This window comes from Ammospiza nelsoni, chromosome 2, assembly GCF_027579445.1.
Source record: "Ammospiza nelsoni isolate bAmmNel1 chromosome 2, bAmmNel1.pri, whole genome shotgun sequence".
Lineage (NCBI taxonomy): Eukaryota > Metazoa > Chordata > Aves > Passeriformes > Passerellidae > Ammospiza > Ammospiza nelsoni.
In genome coordinates, this window is record NC_080634.1 from 112,384,613 (window position 1) to 112,397,641 (window position 13,029).

Here is a 13,029-nt window from a genome sequence, read left to right on the forward strand (position 1 = left end):
CTGCCTTCAAGTGCACAGAGCTGAGGAGTGTCTATGTGATGTGTCCCGAGCAGTTGAAGGATTGTATCTTAACTTTCTGTGAGATGTTCTACAAAAACATGGGCTCAGCAATCAGACCCCATCAAATGTCAATTATTGTTAAGAACAAAACAGAGCAGCCCCACCCTACAGTCTGCTGCAACTCAGAGCAGAGTAGGAGAACTTGCAAAGATCAGGGAAGGGTGACAAGGGAGATCAAAGCTCTGCAATGACTTCCATCTGAGGAGCAGCTGAATAGCTGGGGGCACTTCATACTGGAGGAGAGATGAATGGTGGGAGGAGAATACCACAGAGACCCTTAAAATCAGAAGTAGCAAAGGGAGAACAAATGGAGAGCTGTGCTTCTTTGTGTAAGACCTTCTTGAGCATAACATTTAAGCAGTGCAAACCTTCAGTTTGGAAATGGTTTGAGGGTTCTTTCATGAACTTGTCCAGTGAGGACTATGATATACTGCTCTTGGTAGTTTTCTTGAACCACAGATTGTTAGAAGCTGAGAGAACATTCTGGAGAAGTGTCTCTGCATGATTCCTTCTTCTTGTGCACTTTGCTTTGTGCATGGTGACAGAGATGGTGCTCAGCCAGGGGCATCTTTGCTCTGACCTCAAGGTCATCCTTATGTGGCTTTGAAATCACAGTTAGACACACATGAAAAAGGTCTGAAGGGAGAAGGATTCTTTGGTGTGCTTTAGACCCTGACTCCATGGGCACAAAACAGAGATAGCCACACTGAACAGACACTGCAAAACTCAGTTTTTCATATGTTGAGATACTTCCATAAAATCATTCATTCAGCATTCATTTGTAGTCTCTTCCCACACAAAAATAGTTGCTCCTAACAGTTTTTACAAGGCATACTGCTCAGACAGTTAATCCTACAACTTGAAAGAAAAGGGTTTGCCCTAATTTTTTAAATTTTTTTTTTTTTTTTGCTGAAGCTTATCCATTTCTGCATTACTCTAGTGATTAGATTAGATTAGGTTCTGAGGTGAAAAATTTCCTTTAATTATAGCCACTTGAATTTTCAGGAGGGTCATCATCTCTCACATCCTACTAATGATAAATTTTGATCAATTTAGAGATCCTCAGCAAACTGCTGCAGTGACACATAAAAGCAGTTTTACTGGAGTAGTTCTGGTTTGTACCTGGTTTTACCAGGTACAGCTGGTGCTTGATTAGGAAAAAAAAAATATTTAGGATTGCAAATTTTTGCGTTAAGCAATATTTACTGTCAGTTGCAAAGGTGTAGTGGCTAGGTGTTTCTAAGTTTCTTTTTCTTTTACCTTTAAATATTTGATCTGTGGAACAGTTTTGTAATACAATTTATGCTTCTGAAATTTCACTGCAAGGAGAAATAATATGATGGATAGGGAATAATTAAACTGTTCATGTTTCCTACATTATGTTCAGTTTTAGAAAATGGCATTAAGCAGATAAACACAAATTTAATTGATGTCCTGTTTGAATAGGGAGGTTGAATTTAATGTTTCTATTCAATTATTTCCAGAACTGTTCGTCAGATGGCACAGGAGCAATTCTTTTTAATGGCAACCAGGTGTTGCATGGGACAGAGACCTCTCCTTTTCTTCATTACCCTGCTGTTTACTGTTCTAGGGGTAAGTTTTCAGAGATAAAGTCTTCAGTATGGGAATGTATGTAAAAAGTAATAGGACAAAATACCTGCAAGAAAAGACAAATTGTTATTAATAACAGTCACTATAATATAAATTGTTTGTGACCTACAGACAAGCAGCACAGATGATTTCTATTTGAGCTAGAGCAGGGGAAAAGGGACTCTTTTGCATTTTCTGTAAGAACATGAACAGGTCATGGCTTTAATGTCTGCATTTGATCTTTGGTGATTGCTAACCTCTAAGTAAAAATCATTAGCAGGTTAGAGAACACCTGCAGTTAGTGCCTTCTCCTACTGGTCCTGCCAGGACTTTTCAGCTCATGGCTCTCTTGAACATTTGATCATAAGTTTTGATTTGGTTTTCTTTTTCCCATTCAGGTATAGAAATTGTTACTAAAATAGTTGAGAATTCATTCATTAGCAGCTAAATACAATTTTGAACTTGCGAAAGTTTAAACTTACACTTCTTTTCTTTTACATTTACTGTGAGATTTAGGGGAAATACGTTGGTGTTGCACTGTAAGTAGAAGCACTTATGAATTCTTTGCTTTTGGTTTGCACAGAGCACTGCAAGAGAGAGAGCTAAGCATTCTGGAGACTACTTCACCCTCTTAAGACATCTTCTTAACTATGCTTACAACAGTAATATTAATGTACCCAATGCTGAAGTGCTTCTCAATAATGAAATTGACTGGCTTAAGAGAATCAGGGTAAGTTTCAGGATCAGTTTATTCCTGATAATTAGGTTTTTGCTGCAGAACTGTAAACTTTCTTGTGAACTGCAGTTCTGAGCTTAATGTTTGCTGTTTGGAGTATCCTAACTTTCTCTTAAATGACAGGATGAAGTAAAAAGAACAGGGGAAACGGGTGTTGAAGAAACGATCTTAGAGGGTCACCTTGGAGTAACAAAAGAGTTGTTGGCATTCCAGACACCTGAAAAGAAATACCATATTGGTTGTGAAAAAGGAGGTGCTAATCTCATTAAGGTAAGTTCAAGTTTTTTGACTTCTGGAAAGGGTCTTTGTGAGGTTTTGGGGGGGATTGATTTTTGGGGTTTTTTATTGTTTGTTTTTACCTATAAATAAGAAAAAAGAAGCGTCACCTCTTGTGGGTTGTATCCATAGAAACGCTTTTGATTTGAGTTAAATATTTTCTTTTAAAAAAATTAAATTGCGTGTTTCATTCATAAAGTGTATTTAACATTTTCATTCTTCCTTAAGTACTGTATTTAACATTTTAATTCTTATTCCAGTACTTGACCAACATCACACAAAGGTAGTGAGATACAGTCTCACTGTACAGGACTGCTTTCCTTCATTAGCTCTGTAATGGCTTTCCTGCACATGTTCTTAATTAGTGCTATTAATGCTTAGGGCAGGTTTGAACAAATGCATCACATCTCAGCATCTCTTTAATCAGACATGTTTTCTTTGTACCTCTGATATTATAGAGCAGGAGTATTGGTTTTTCAGCACTAATTGATAAAGGGCTTTGTAGATAATATTGGTTTTGCAAAAGAAATTTTTTACCAATCAAGAACAGTACAGTTTTATTTTTAACTTGGAGTGGGGAAGTGGGTTTGCAAGGAACCACTTTAGAATGGAGTTCTTCTGTCGTAAGTTTAAAAGCTCATTATGCTATTGGTCTCAATTTTTACTCTTGTTTTTTTTCTTAAGTACCTCTCTGATTCTCAGACACTCATTTATGTAATAACCCTTATAAAATAATTTCCATGGTAACCCGTGATTTATTGTCTTTTTTTTCAGGAGTTGATAGATGATTTCATCTTTCCAGCATCCAATGTTTATCTACAATACATGAGAAATGGAGAATTGCCTGCTGAGCAGGCCATACCAGTGTGTAGCTCACCAGCCACTATTAATGCTGGCTTTGAGCTCCTCGTTGCACTAGCAGTTGGATGTGTGCGAAATCTCAAGCAGATTGTAGACACGTTGACTGAAATGTATTACATAGGTACAGCAATCACTAGTATGTAATACTTTTTAATTATCTATTTTCTACTCTCTAATGTATATATCATGTACAGATTTTGTTTAGATTATCTGCTGAACCAAATGCTGAGTTTTTTAGTTCGTGGTTTGTTTGTGGTTGCTTTTAATGTTGCAAAATCAGTTTGCCAGGGTAGGCTTTATTTGTTTTTCTTTATGCAGTAAATGTACTGATCTGCATTCCATGGTCACATCCAAATTCCAGCCCAAGTCACAGTCTGACCCTTCCTGTCCCAATCTCTCCTCTTTGTCCATACCAGCTACCAGGAACTTCATTCTGTCTGTATCTTATACTTCTGTCTCATCATTTCAGGCTCTTGCTAACCAATCCCAGAGGTGCTAGCCTCACCAGGTATCTTCAGCTTTGTTTTAGAGCCAGTTTCTTGGTTGCTCACCTGGTTTGTCATCATTGCCCACACACAGACCCAGGTCCTCTGTCCTGCTTCTCTTTTTAGTTCTGAACTCATTCTCTGCTTGTCAGAGAGAATAGTCCTTTTCAGGCTCCTTTTTGGCCTTAGCACAGCACAGCTCTGCACTGAAAGAGTTTTCACTCACTGGAGAAAGTGATTGCTTTCTGTTCAAAAACTTGCAAATGTTAGTGCTTCAAAAGCCAATAGTCACATGAAACTGGGCTGATTTTCACAAGGATGACAAAAGGCTTGGTTTTAGCACAGATTATTGTTGTCATAAAAAAAGCATTTCTTAAAAATTATCAAGCAGGAGGATATTTTCTCCAGCCCTAAAAGGGACACTAAAACCATTCTGCTGTAATAATAAGAGGGAAAGGGAATCAACAATCACCAAACAAAATCCAAACACCATCAAACCAAGGAAACCCAAGCTCATATGGTGGGAAAGGCTGGGAGAGTTGGGGTTGCTCAGCCTAGAGAAGGGAAGCCTCCAGGGGTACCTCATTGTGACCTTTATTACTTAAATGTAGTTTATAAGAAAGATAGAGAAAAAGATTTGTACCAGGGCCTGTAGTTACAGGACAAGAGGCAATGATTTTAAACTGAGAATTGGACACAAGGAAAAATTTCTTCACTATGAGAATGTTAAGACACTGGAACAGGTTGCCCAGTTGTGGATGCCTCATCCCAGAAGTGTTCCAGGCCAGGTTGGATGGGGCCCTGAGCAGTCTGGTCTAGTGGAAAATATCCTGGCCCATGGCAGGGGGCTGGACAAGATGATCTTTAAAGGTCCTTCCAACCCAAACCATTGTGTGATTTAACAGATGTTTCAACTCATAGAGTTGGGCAAAACCATAAGCAACTAAAAATAGTACCCAAAAGTGGAAATTGTCTGCTGCCTCTCAGAGTGCCAGAGCTACTTGCTTGAATGGTGCCGTCAGTGAGTCACTTGAGGTTTTTCAGTCTCTTCTGTTCAGTTCCATCTCAGATACATAAATTAAAAGGGCAGCTTTATGGTTTTCCCCTCTGCCTCATCCTTCTTTCTTCACCCTTTTCTGTTGGGAAGTAGTGTATTTCTTATCACCTCACAGTTAGGGGGATTTCATGGCATTCCCTTCCATTCAAGTGTTTGATAAGCACAACAGAACACCAGATCTGTGTGGTGTGTCAGACAGAAAAGAGAACAAATGTATGAACTGTGCATGCTCTGGGATTCATATACCAAATCTGCTTGTAAATAAATATGCATGCTCTCTTATATCAGAATTATTAATACCAAGTTTTTTGTGTTAAAACTACAGACAGAACAAGAGGTTAGCTTAGGTGATCATGAATGTTCTCAAAGAGATGTGAGGGACCTGAAAGAGAAGATCAGGAGGAAAAACATATATATATCAAGTTATATAGAAAGCATTTGCTAAAACTGTTTCCCATCCTGGCAAAAAAAGTGAGGCTTAAGTGAAATTCTATAATTTTTTGAAGGATTGTAAATCTTGTGAGAGTACTATAATTTTTAGAAGGTTTATAAATTGGTTATATATTCTGTACTCATTCAGCCGAATTCTTCAGCTAAGAAACTTGCTGGTATTGAGGAAAGGCTTCTGTTTCATATAGAAATAGACTAAATTTTTACCTGGCCACCTCTTTAGTTATGCAGTAAAAGAAAATGTTGTAATAAGATTACAGATAGAACAGTGCTTCACAGAAGTTGTGTTAATTTTAGCAATTATAAATTGCAGTGTGATACAGACTAACAATAATCTTATGCAACTGCCCTTTGTACTGCACTGATGTTGTCTTTGTTTTACAACAAACCAGTTCCCTGAGCACTCTCTGCTGTTTCCTCTTAGCTTGTGAAGCACTCACAGAATGGGAATATCTGCCTCCTGTTGGGCCTCGGCCTCCAAAGGGATTTGTGGGACTGAAAAATGCTGGTGCCACTTGTTACATGAATTCTGTCATTCAGCAGCTGTACATGATTCCAGCCATCAGGAATGGCATTCTTGCAATAGAAGGCACAGGCAGTGATGTAGATGATGACATGTCTGGGGATGAAAAGCAGGACAATGAGGTAAATTTAATTATATAAAATTGCCTAATCTTTAAATTGGAATTACTTTTTTTTATGAAAAGGTTGTAATAAATTTCAGTTGCTGATCAAACACTTTGATTTCCACTGATACCTGTGGGGAAAATAGAATAATATTTCATCCTTGAATAAGTTCACTGCCAGAGGGGCACTTTAGAAGATCCAGGTTGGCAGGGTTTGCAGAATTCCTCCTCAGGCATTTCTGCTGGAAAGCACTGCACCTTATTTCAGCCACCACAACTTTGTTAATGCAAACCAAGACAGTATTTGGGTTTTCAGCTGAGTATGAAACACCTTAGATTGTCAAATTAAACAAAGGATAAAACTAACTAGGAGACAGCTACATATGGAAGTGAATTCCACAAATTTTCTGCTTTTCAGAGCAATGTTGACCCACGAGATGACGTGTTTGGTTATCCACATCAGTATGAAGATAAACCAGCACTGAGCAAAACTGAAGATAGAAAAGAGTACAATATTGGAGTTTTGAGGCATCTCCAAGTAATTTTTGGCCATTTAGCAGCTTCCAGGCTACAGTACTATGTACCAAGAGGGTTTTGGAAACAGTTCAGGTAAGTAGAAAATTGAGTATTGATGTTGGTTCACTGGATCACTGAAGTGCAAAAAAACTAATCATAGTAGAATGGCAATGATGTAAAGTGTAAATTAGCTGAAGTTGTGCAGCTTTATCTGCCCTTTCACCACTCTGTAGAAGTCTGTTAAAAAACTATGTTTACAGCAGAGTGGTTCTTTTGAATTTTAGCAGTTTTTGATAGTGAGACTTTGAATTAAGTGTAAAGTTATCCACAAGAGCTTGTTTTCACTTATCAGAAAGTGTCAGGGACAGAACAACAGGTCATGTAGTACATCAAAAACCAGTAGTCTGGCTCTTCAAGGGGGAGGGGTTAGGAGCTTGAATCATATATTTTTTCAAAAAGAAATTGTTGGCAAACAAAACAAAAAAAATTTGACAAAATATGCTTTCATTTTCAGACTCTGGGGTGAACCTGTAAATCTTCGTGAACAACACGATGCTTTAGAATTTTTTAATTCGTTGGTGGACAGTTTAGATGAAGCTTTAAAAGCTTTGGGCCATCCAGCAATGTTAAGTAAAGTTTTAGGAGGGTCCTTTGCTGATCAGAAGATTTGTCAAGGATGCCCACATCGGTAAGTGTTGAGGATTTTCATCTTTTTTTATAGAAAAACAACCCATGTTTGTGTCCTTATAAAAGTGATTAGAGTCAAGAGTGGGCTTTTTGTGGGGGTTTTTTAAGCTAATAGATTTTGCTACCTTATTTTTTCTACAGCTGAACATTGATTTGTCTACAAGTACTTAATCATTATTGCTTCTACTTCACAGATTGATTGTGAAGCATTGTGTATTGATCAAGGCAGGAAAAGATTATGCTTTTTCACATGGAAAGTGAAAACAATTGTAGGGACCAAATGCAATGTAGAAAATTTTAATACCTGGCCAGCAATTGTTGCTGTCTTTGGTTTTCCATAATGTGTGTTTAGAGTTGAGCTGAGTAGGAATCTTCAGTTCCAATGAGTAAAACTGTTCATACTCACCATGTCACCTGTAATTAAGGTCAGTGGGGTAGAAAGTTCATCTTTTTCTGAAGACTTCTGTATTTGTAGGTACCTTTAAATGTGAATGCTGAAATTCATTTTTGCAGAAGGCATGTAAGAAACCACCAATGCCAAATCAGACTGCAAGTCTGTAGCTCACTGTTTTGATGATGGTTATTAATGAAGGAATAGAACTCAATATTGTAAAGTTGTAATTCTCCAGACTTTTTAAATTATCTCTCTTTTTGTGATGGATGGTTAAAATTGCCTGCAAAATTCAGGATGGCTTAATGATTAACTTTTTCTTTTTAGCGTTTGTCTTTTTTTTAATATTGTGTTTATTTCTGTCACTATCAGTTGGCCTTCTTACTGTTCAGATCATCTATGACTCTTTAACACTACATACCTTATACCTCTGTACATTGCCATTGCAAATTCTCTTTATTTTGAAAGCTGATCATTTCCTTTAGCCTTCAGTTAGCAATTAAAATACTGGAATAAAATGACACAAATGGATTTTATTGTGGTAATCTTTCAACTTCAATTGATCTAATACATGAATAAGAATGATTTGTAAAGTGAAGATCTGAGGTTTCATGGATTACAATGAGTGACTAGAAGTGAGTTGAAATACTGCAAGGTAAAATGGTAGCACTGATTTCACCTTATATGCAATGGGTAATTAAATGGCAGATCCAGACCAGAAGCAATGTGAGTTACCATTCATTCCTGATATTATGTATTATCCTGAAGTATTTCTGTGTTTTTTGAACTCTACTGGATTTGCATAATGTTAACAAAAATGTTGTTTAGGGAGGAGGGAACTGATAGTAACTAAACTGTGGATTTGTGTATGGCAAATAAAAGCTTGTCTATATTTTTTTGTAAGCTATTTATTGGATGAATGAATATTGCTGTTGGTTGAAGAGTTTTTAATTATTTATTTATTCAGCCTTTGAATGCTTGATTGCATATCAGGGAAACAAGCCCTTCAGGGTTACACTGGAATAGATGTGGCTTTTTAAATTTATTCATCACTTCTTTATTTTAAAAACAAAAAGTTGCTTCCAGGATGTATCAGCTGGTTGTCTCTCAAGCATTGCTGGCTTATTGCTAGAGATTTGTTCACAGATTATATTTAGAACATGATGTCAAAGCCAGTCATAAACATTCAAATAGGTTTTATGAAGATGATGATTCATGGTTTTTTAGATAGAAAATAAAAAAGCTTTTGTTGTTTTTTTTTTTAAACTGAATTGGCATCTGTTTTGAACTATTGTCTTTAGGTGTGTTTTTGTGTTTATCATTTAATTCCTGACCATAGAAATAGTGTGCAGATACTGTAATGTAACTGTAGGAAAACTGCTGCAGTGAAAAAGAGTTCAGTTCTTTTACTGCTTACACACTGTAGCACATGTAAAACATCAAAAGTTGAACACATTCCTGCCTTTCTCATACATTTACCTGTTCATTGCTAGGTACGAGTGTGAGGAATCCTTCACAACTCTGAATGTAGATATAAGGAATCACCAAAACCTTCTTGATTCTTTGGAGCAGTACGTCAAAGGAGATTTATTGGAAGGTGCAAATGCATATCATTGTGAAAAATGCAACAAAAAGGTAATGAGTCCTTATATTTTTAATTTGTGTACAGCTGTGATGTTACAGCTGTACTAAGTTCAGTCTTAGTTCATGTTTGGGGAGAAAAATCATCCTTTCATTACTCAGTTTGATATTTGGTGAGAGTGTATGAATGGAAATTTGAGGACTGGTAACTGTTCATGTCCTTTTTTAGGTGGACACAGTGAAACGCTTGTTGATTAAGAAGTTGCCTCCAGTTCTTGCCATCCAGTTGAAACGATTTGATTATGACTGGGAAAGGGAATGTGCAATCAAATTCAATGATTATTTTGAATTTCCACGAGAACTGGACATGGAGCCTTACACAGTGGCAGGTGTAGCAAAATTGGAAGGGGATGATGTGAATCCTGAAAATCAGATAATACAAAATGAGCAGTCAGAAAATGAACACTCTGGGAGCACAAAATACAGACTTGTGGGTGTACTTGTGCACAGCGGCCAGGCCAGCGGTGGACATTACTACTCCTACATCATCCAGAGGAATGGTGGAGATGGTGAGAAGAACCGGTGGTACAAATTTGATGATGGAGATGTGACAGAGTGTAAAATGGATGATGATGAAGAGATGAAAAACCAATGTTTTGGGGGAGAGTACATGGGCGAGGTGTTTGATCACATGATGAAGCGAATGTCCTACAGGCGCCAGAAGAGGTGGTGGAATGCTTACATTCTTTTTTATGAACGCATGGACACGATAGACAAAGACAATGAACTCATAAAATATATTTCAGAAATCGCTATCACCACTAAGCCCCACCAGATTAAAATGCCCTCGGCCATCGAGCGGAGCGTGCGCAAGCAGAACGTGCAGTTCATGCACAACCGGATGCAGTACAGCCTGGAATATTTCCAGTTCATAAAGAAGTTGCTGACTTGTAATAGTGTCTACCTGAACCCTCCTCCAGGTTAGTATGGTAGTGTGATAATCATGGATTCATTTTTTACAAGAAGAGTTTTGCTTTGTGTGGCCAAGGATTTATCTAGCCAGTGAAAATTTGGTGTGTCCTGCTTTGAATACTCCTGTCCTTCTGCAGTTAAACACCTCTTGTGGAGTTGTTCATCAGTGGTAACTTGCCACAGTATTTAGCAAAAAATACTTGGATAAACTATCAGCTATTACTCAGGTGCTGTACTAAATCAAGTTAAAATACTCAAATTAGAGGGCTCTTTTTTTGAAAACAGTTCTCAAAGGTGAGATGCTGAATTTGTGAAAGATACATGTTAGCCTCCAGGTACCTGTATTAAAGCTTAAGTTTTTGAATGATACATTATAGAAACTAGAGGCTATTTTGATCAAGTTTCTCCTAAAATTGGAACACCATATCAGACAAAACAGTAATCTGAAATCAATTAAATTATTAAAAATTGCTTTTACTTTGTCTACATGTGAGTATTCTGATTTTTCTTTAGGACAAGATCATCTGTTGCCTGAAGCAGAAGAAATAACTATGATTAGTATTCAGCTTGCTGCTAGATTTCTCTTCACCACAGGATTTCATACAAAGAAAATAGTCCGTGGCCCTGCTAGTGATTGGTATTTTGTCTTTTAACAACAATTACAATTTTGGAAGTTTGATGTCTGTTAAAAGATCCCATTTAGATACATGGTGAAGGTGCACGTGGAGAGGGGGAAAGGTTTGAATAGAAAATACTGGGAAGAATTTGAGCCTTGAAATACCCTGCTGATCTGAATAGCTTCAAATTTAATTTTCAAACAGAGCTTAACTCTTGTCTTTTAAAAAGAGTAAAAGAAAAGAATCTGTCACTAGCACAGAACAGATTATGTTTTCTGACAAATTCAGAATGGTTTTTACATTGTTTTAGTAGTTTTAAACAAAGCTCTTTACAAACCATTGTTGCAGCTTATATTTGAATTCTGTTTGTGAAACATGTATAATAGTCTTTGAGACACTGTTGGCAGAGTACTTTATGTATATTGCTATAGGGCCTGTAATTCAAATCCACACTGTGACACACAGTCCCATCTTATTCATTTTAGTCCTTCAGCTGGGTTATTCTCTGCTGGGGAGAGGAGTGGGGGTTACTGCTGGTCAGATTGGAGAGAAAATCTGGTATTCGTGGCCAGTAGTTTACCAGCTACTAGTAAGTAGCTGTGTAATAATGGCAAATTCATACCCCCAGCAGCAACTTCCACAGTAGCTTAAGTTACTCCTTTTAATTTAAGGGATCAAGAAGAGTTCAAATATTCCTGCTGAAAGGACAGAGTAATGCAAGGCCTTCTCTGAAACAGATATTTTAGTCTTTGGGTATTGGTTTTTCATTTTATGGGGTTTTTAAAGGTCTCTAAATGAGACTACAAATTCTTGTTAGGTTACATATTTAGTTGTGTGTTGTATATGAAATCCACCTGTGTTCTCTGCTGCTCACCCTCTCCCTCAGTTCCAGTACAAAGACAGTGGTGGCTGCCAACATAAGACCTGCTTTGAGGAGTAGTTAGGGGGTGTAATGCTGTCTTAATTCTTATAGGTGATAGAAGTAAAATTGGTTAGGTTTTTATTTGACGTTCGGTTTTTAATTGAAGGGTATGTTCCATTTCTGATTGCTCATAAGAGTATCACTAAAAGAACTACAATCTAATTAAAATCATTTTGTGAACAAAAATGAGTGGGTATCACCTTTAACACATATTTTCTTCAAACTGTGCAAAAGAACATGTCTGCCAAATTCAGAAATGTCTGCATTTGGTGCTGACTGTGCCCTCTCCTGTTGCAGGTATGATGCCCTGTGCATCCTGCTCCGGCACAGCAAGAATGTACGTTTCTGGTTTGCACACAACGTCCTGTTTAATGTTTCAAACCGCTTCTCTGAGTATCTCCTGGAATGCCCCAGTGCAGAAGTGAGGGGTGCATTTGCAAAACTTATAGTATTTATTGCACATTTTTCATTGCAAGACGGACCATGTCAATCACCTTTTGCCTCTCCTGGACCTTCCAGTCAGGTATTTAATTTTCTAATGAAAAGCTTTTGAAATTTATTCTTACTTCTTTGTTATAAGCATTTAATGTAAAGTAAACTCTGGAGCAGATGCATCAGTGTTGGCTGGAAAACTGTGCAGCCCATTTGCATTATGAAACAGGATGTAACTCAACCAGTTAGACAGTTGCTGTCAGAGGGTTCAGTTTTCCCTCATTTGCAAATCCCTGTGAAGGCTCAGTGAGACCTTTGAGCTGGGAGTGTGAAATCTGCAAAAAAAAAAAAGCAGTGGTTATTTTAGTGATTTAATGTCTAGGGAAGTGAACCCTTGCTTTTATTTAGAACTGTAAAACAAACCCCCACAAACAAACACGCTAACCTGAAAACTTGCAGGAGTTCCCTAACTTTTAATCCCATGTATCTTGCAACAGTGAAATTGTCAAAAATTGTAACTTAGTGTAGGAGTAGACAGTGAATTGCCTGATTTTACACTCAAACAACAACAACAAAAAAAAGCCTACATCTTATTGTGATACTTGTGATAATAATGTTAAAAAGATCAGCTTTTTTGAGCGTTTGCTTTGTCATGTTTTAATGTCTCTTTTTGCTTACATGATCCCATTTACCTTCCCAGAATGTTTTCACTGCTGTGTCCAGCAAAAGAATTTGTTAAGAGTTAAGTTGAAGCTCCATAGGCTTAGGAA

At 37.4% G+C, this 13,029-nt stretch overlaps 1 protein-coding gene across 3 annotated transcripts in view; it reads left to right on the plus strand.

Annotated features, from left to right (window-relative positions):
• USP9X (ubiquitin specific peptidase 9 X-linked) overlaps nucleotides 1–13,029 on the plus strand; it is a 96,433-nt gene that overhangs the window by 71,293 nt on the left and 12,111 nt on the right. The window contains exons 27-37 of one of the 3 annotated variants that reach the window (XM_059465888.1): nucleotides 1,545–1,653; nucleotides 2,234–2,380; nucleotides 2,510–2,656; nucleotides 3,437–3,659; nucleotides 5,940–6,160; nucleotides 6,560–6,750; nucleotides 7,172–7,345; nucleotides 9,229–9,370; nucleotides 9,546–10,296; nucleotides 10,802–10,925; nucleotides 12,125–12,350. In XM_059465888.1, coding sequence (XP_059321871.1) covers nucleotides 1,545–1,653; nucleotides 2,234–2,380; nucleotides 2,510–2,656; nucleotides 3,437–3,659; nucleotides 5,940–6,160; nucleotides 6,560–6,750; nucleotides 7,172–7,345; nucleotides 9,229–9,370; nucleotides 9,546–10,296; nucleotides 10,802–10,925; nucleotides 12,125–12,350 — 2,455 coding nt within the window. The remainder of the gene's footprint in view (nucleotides 1–1,544; nucleotides 1,654–2,233; nucleotides 2,381–2,509; nucleotides 2,657–3,436; nucleotides 3,660–5,939; nucleotides 6,161–6,559; nucleotides 6,751–7,171; nucleotides 7,346–9,228; nucleotides 9,371–9,545; nucleotides 10,297–10,801; nucleotides 10,926–12,124; nucleotides 12,351–13,029) is intronic. The other 2 variants (XM_059465889.1, XR_009417804.1) reach the window with 2 other exon arrangements.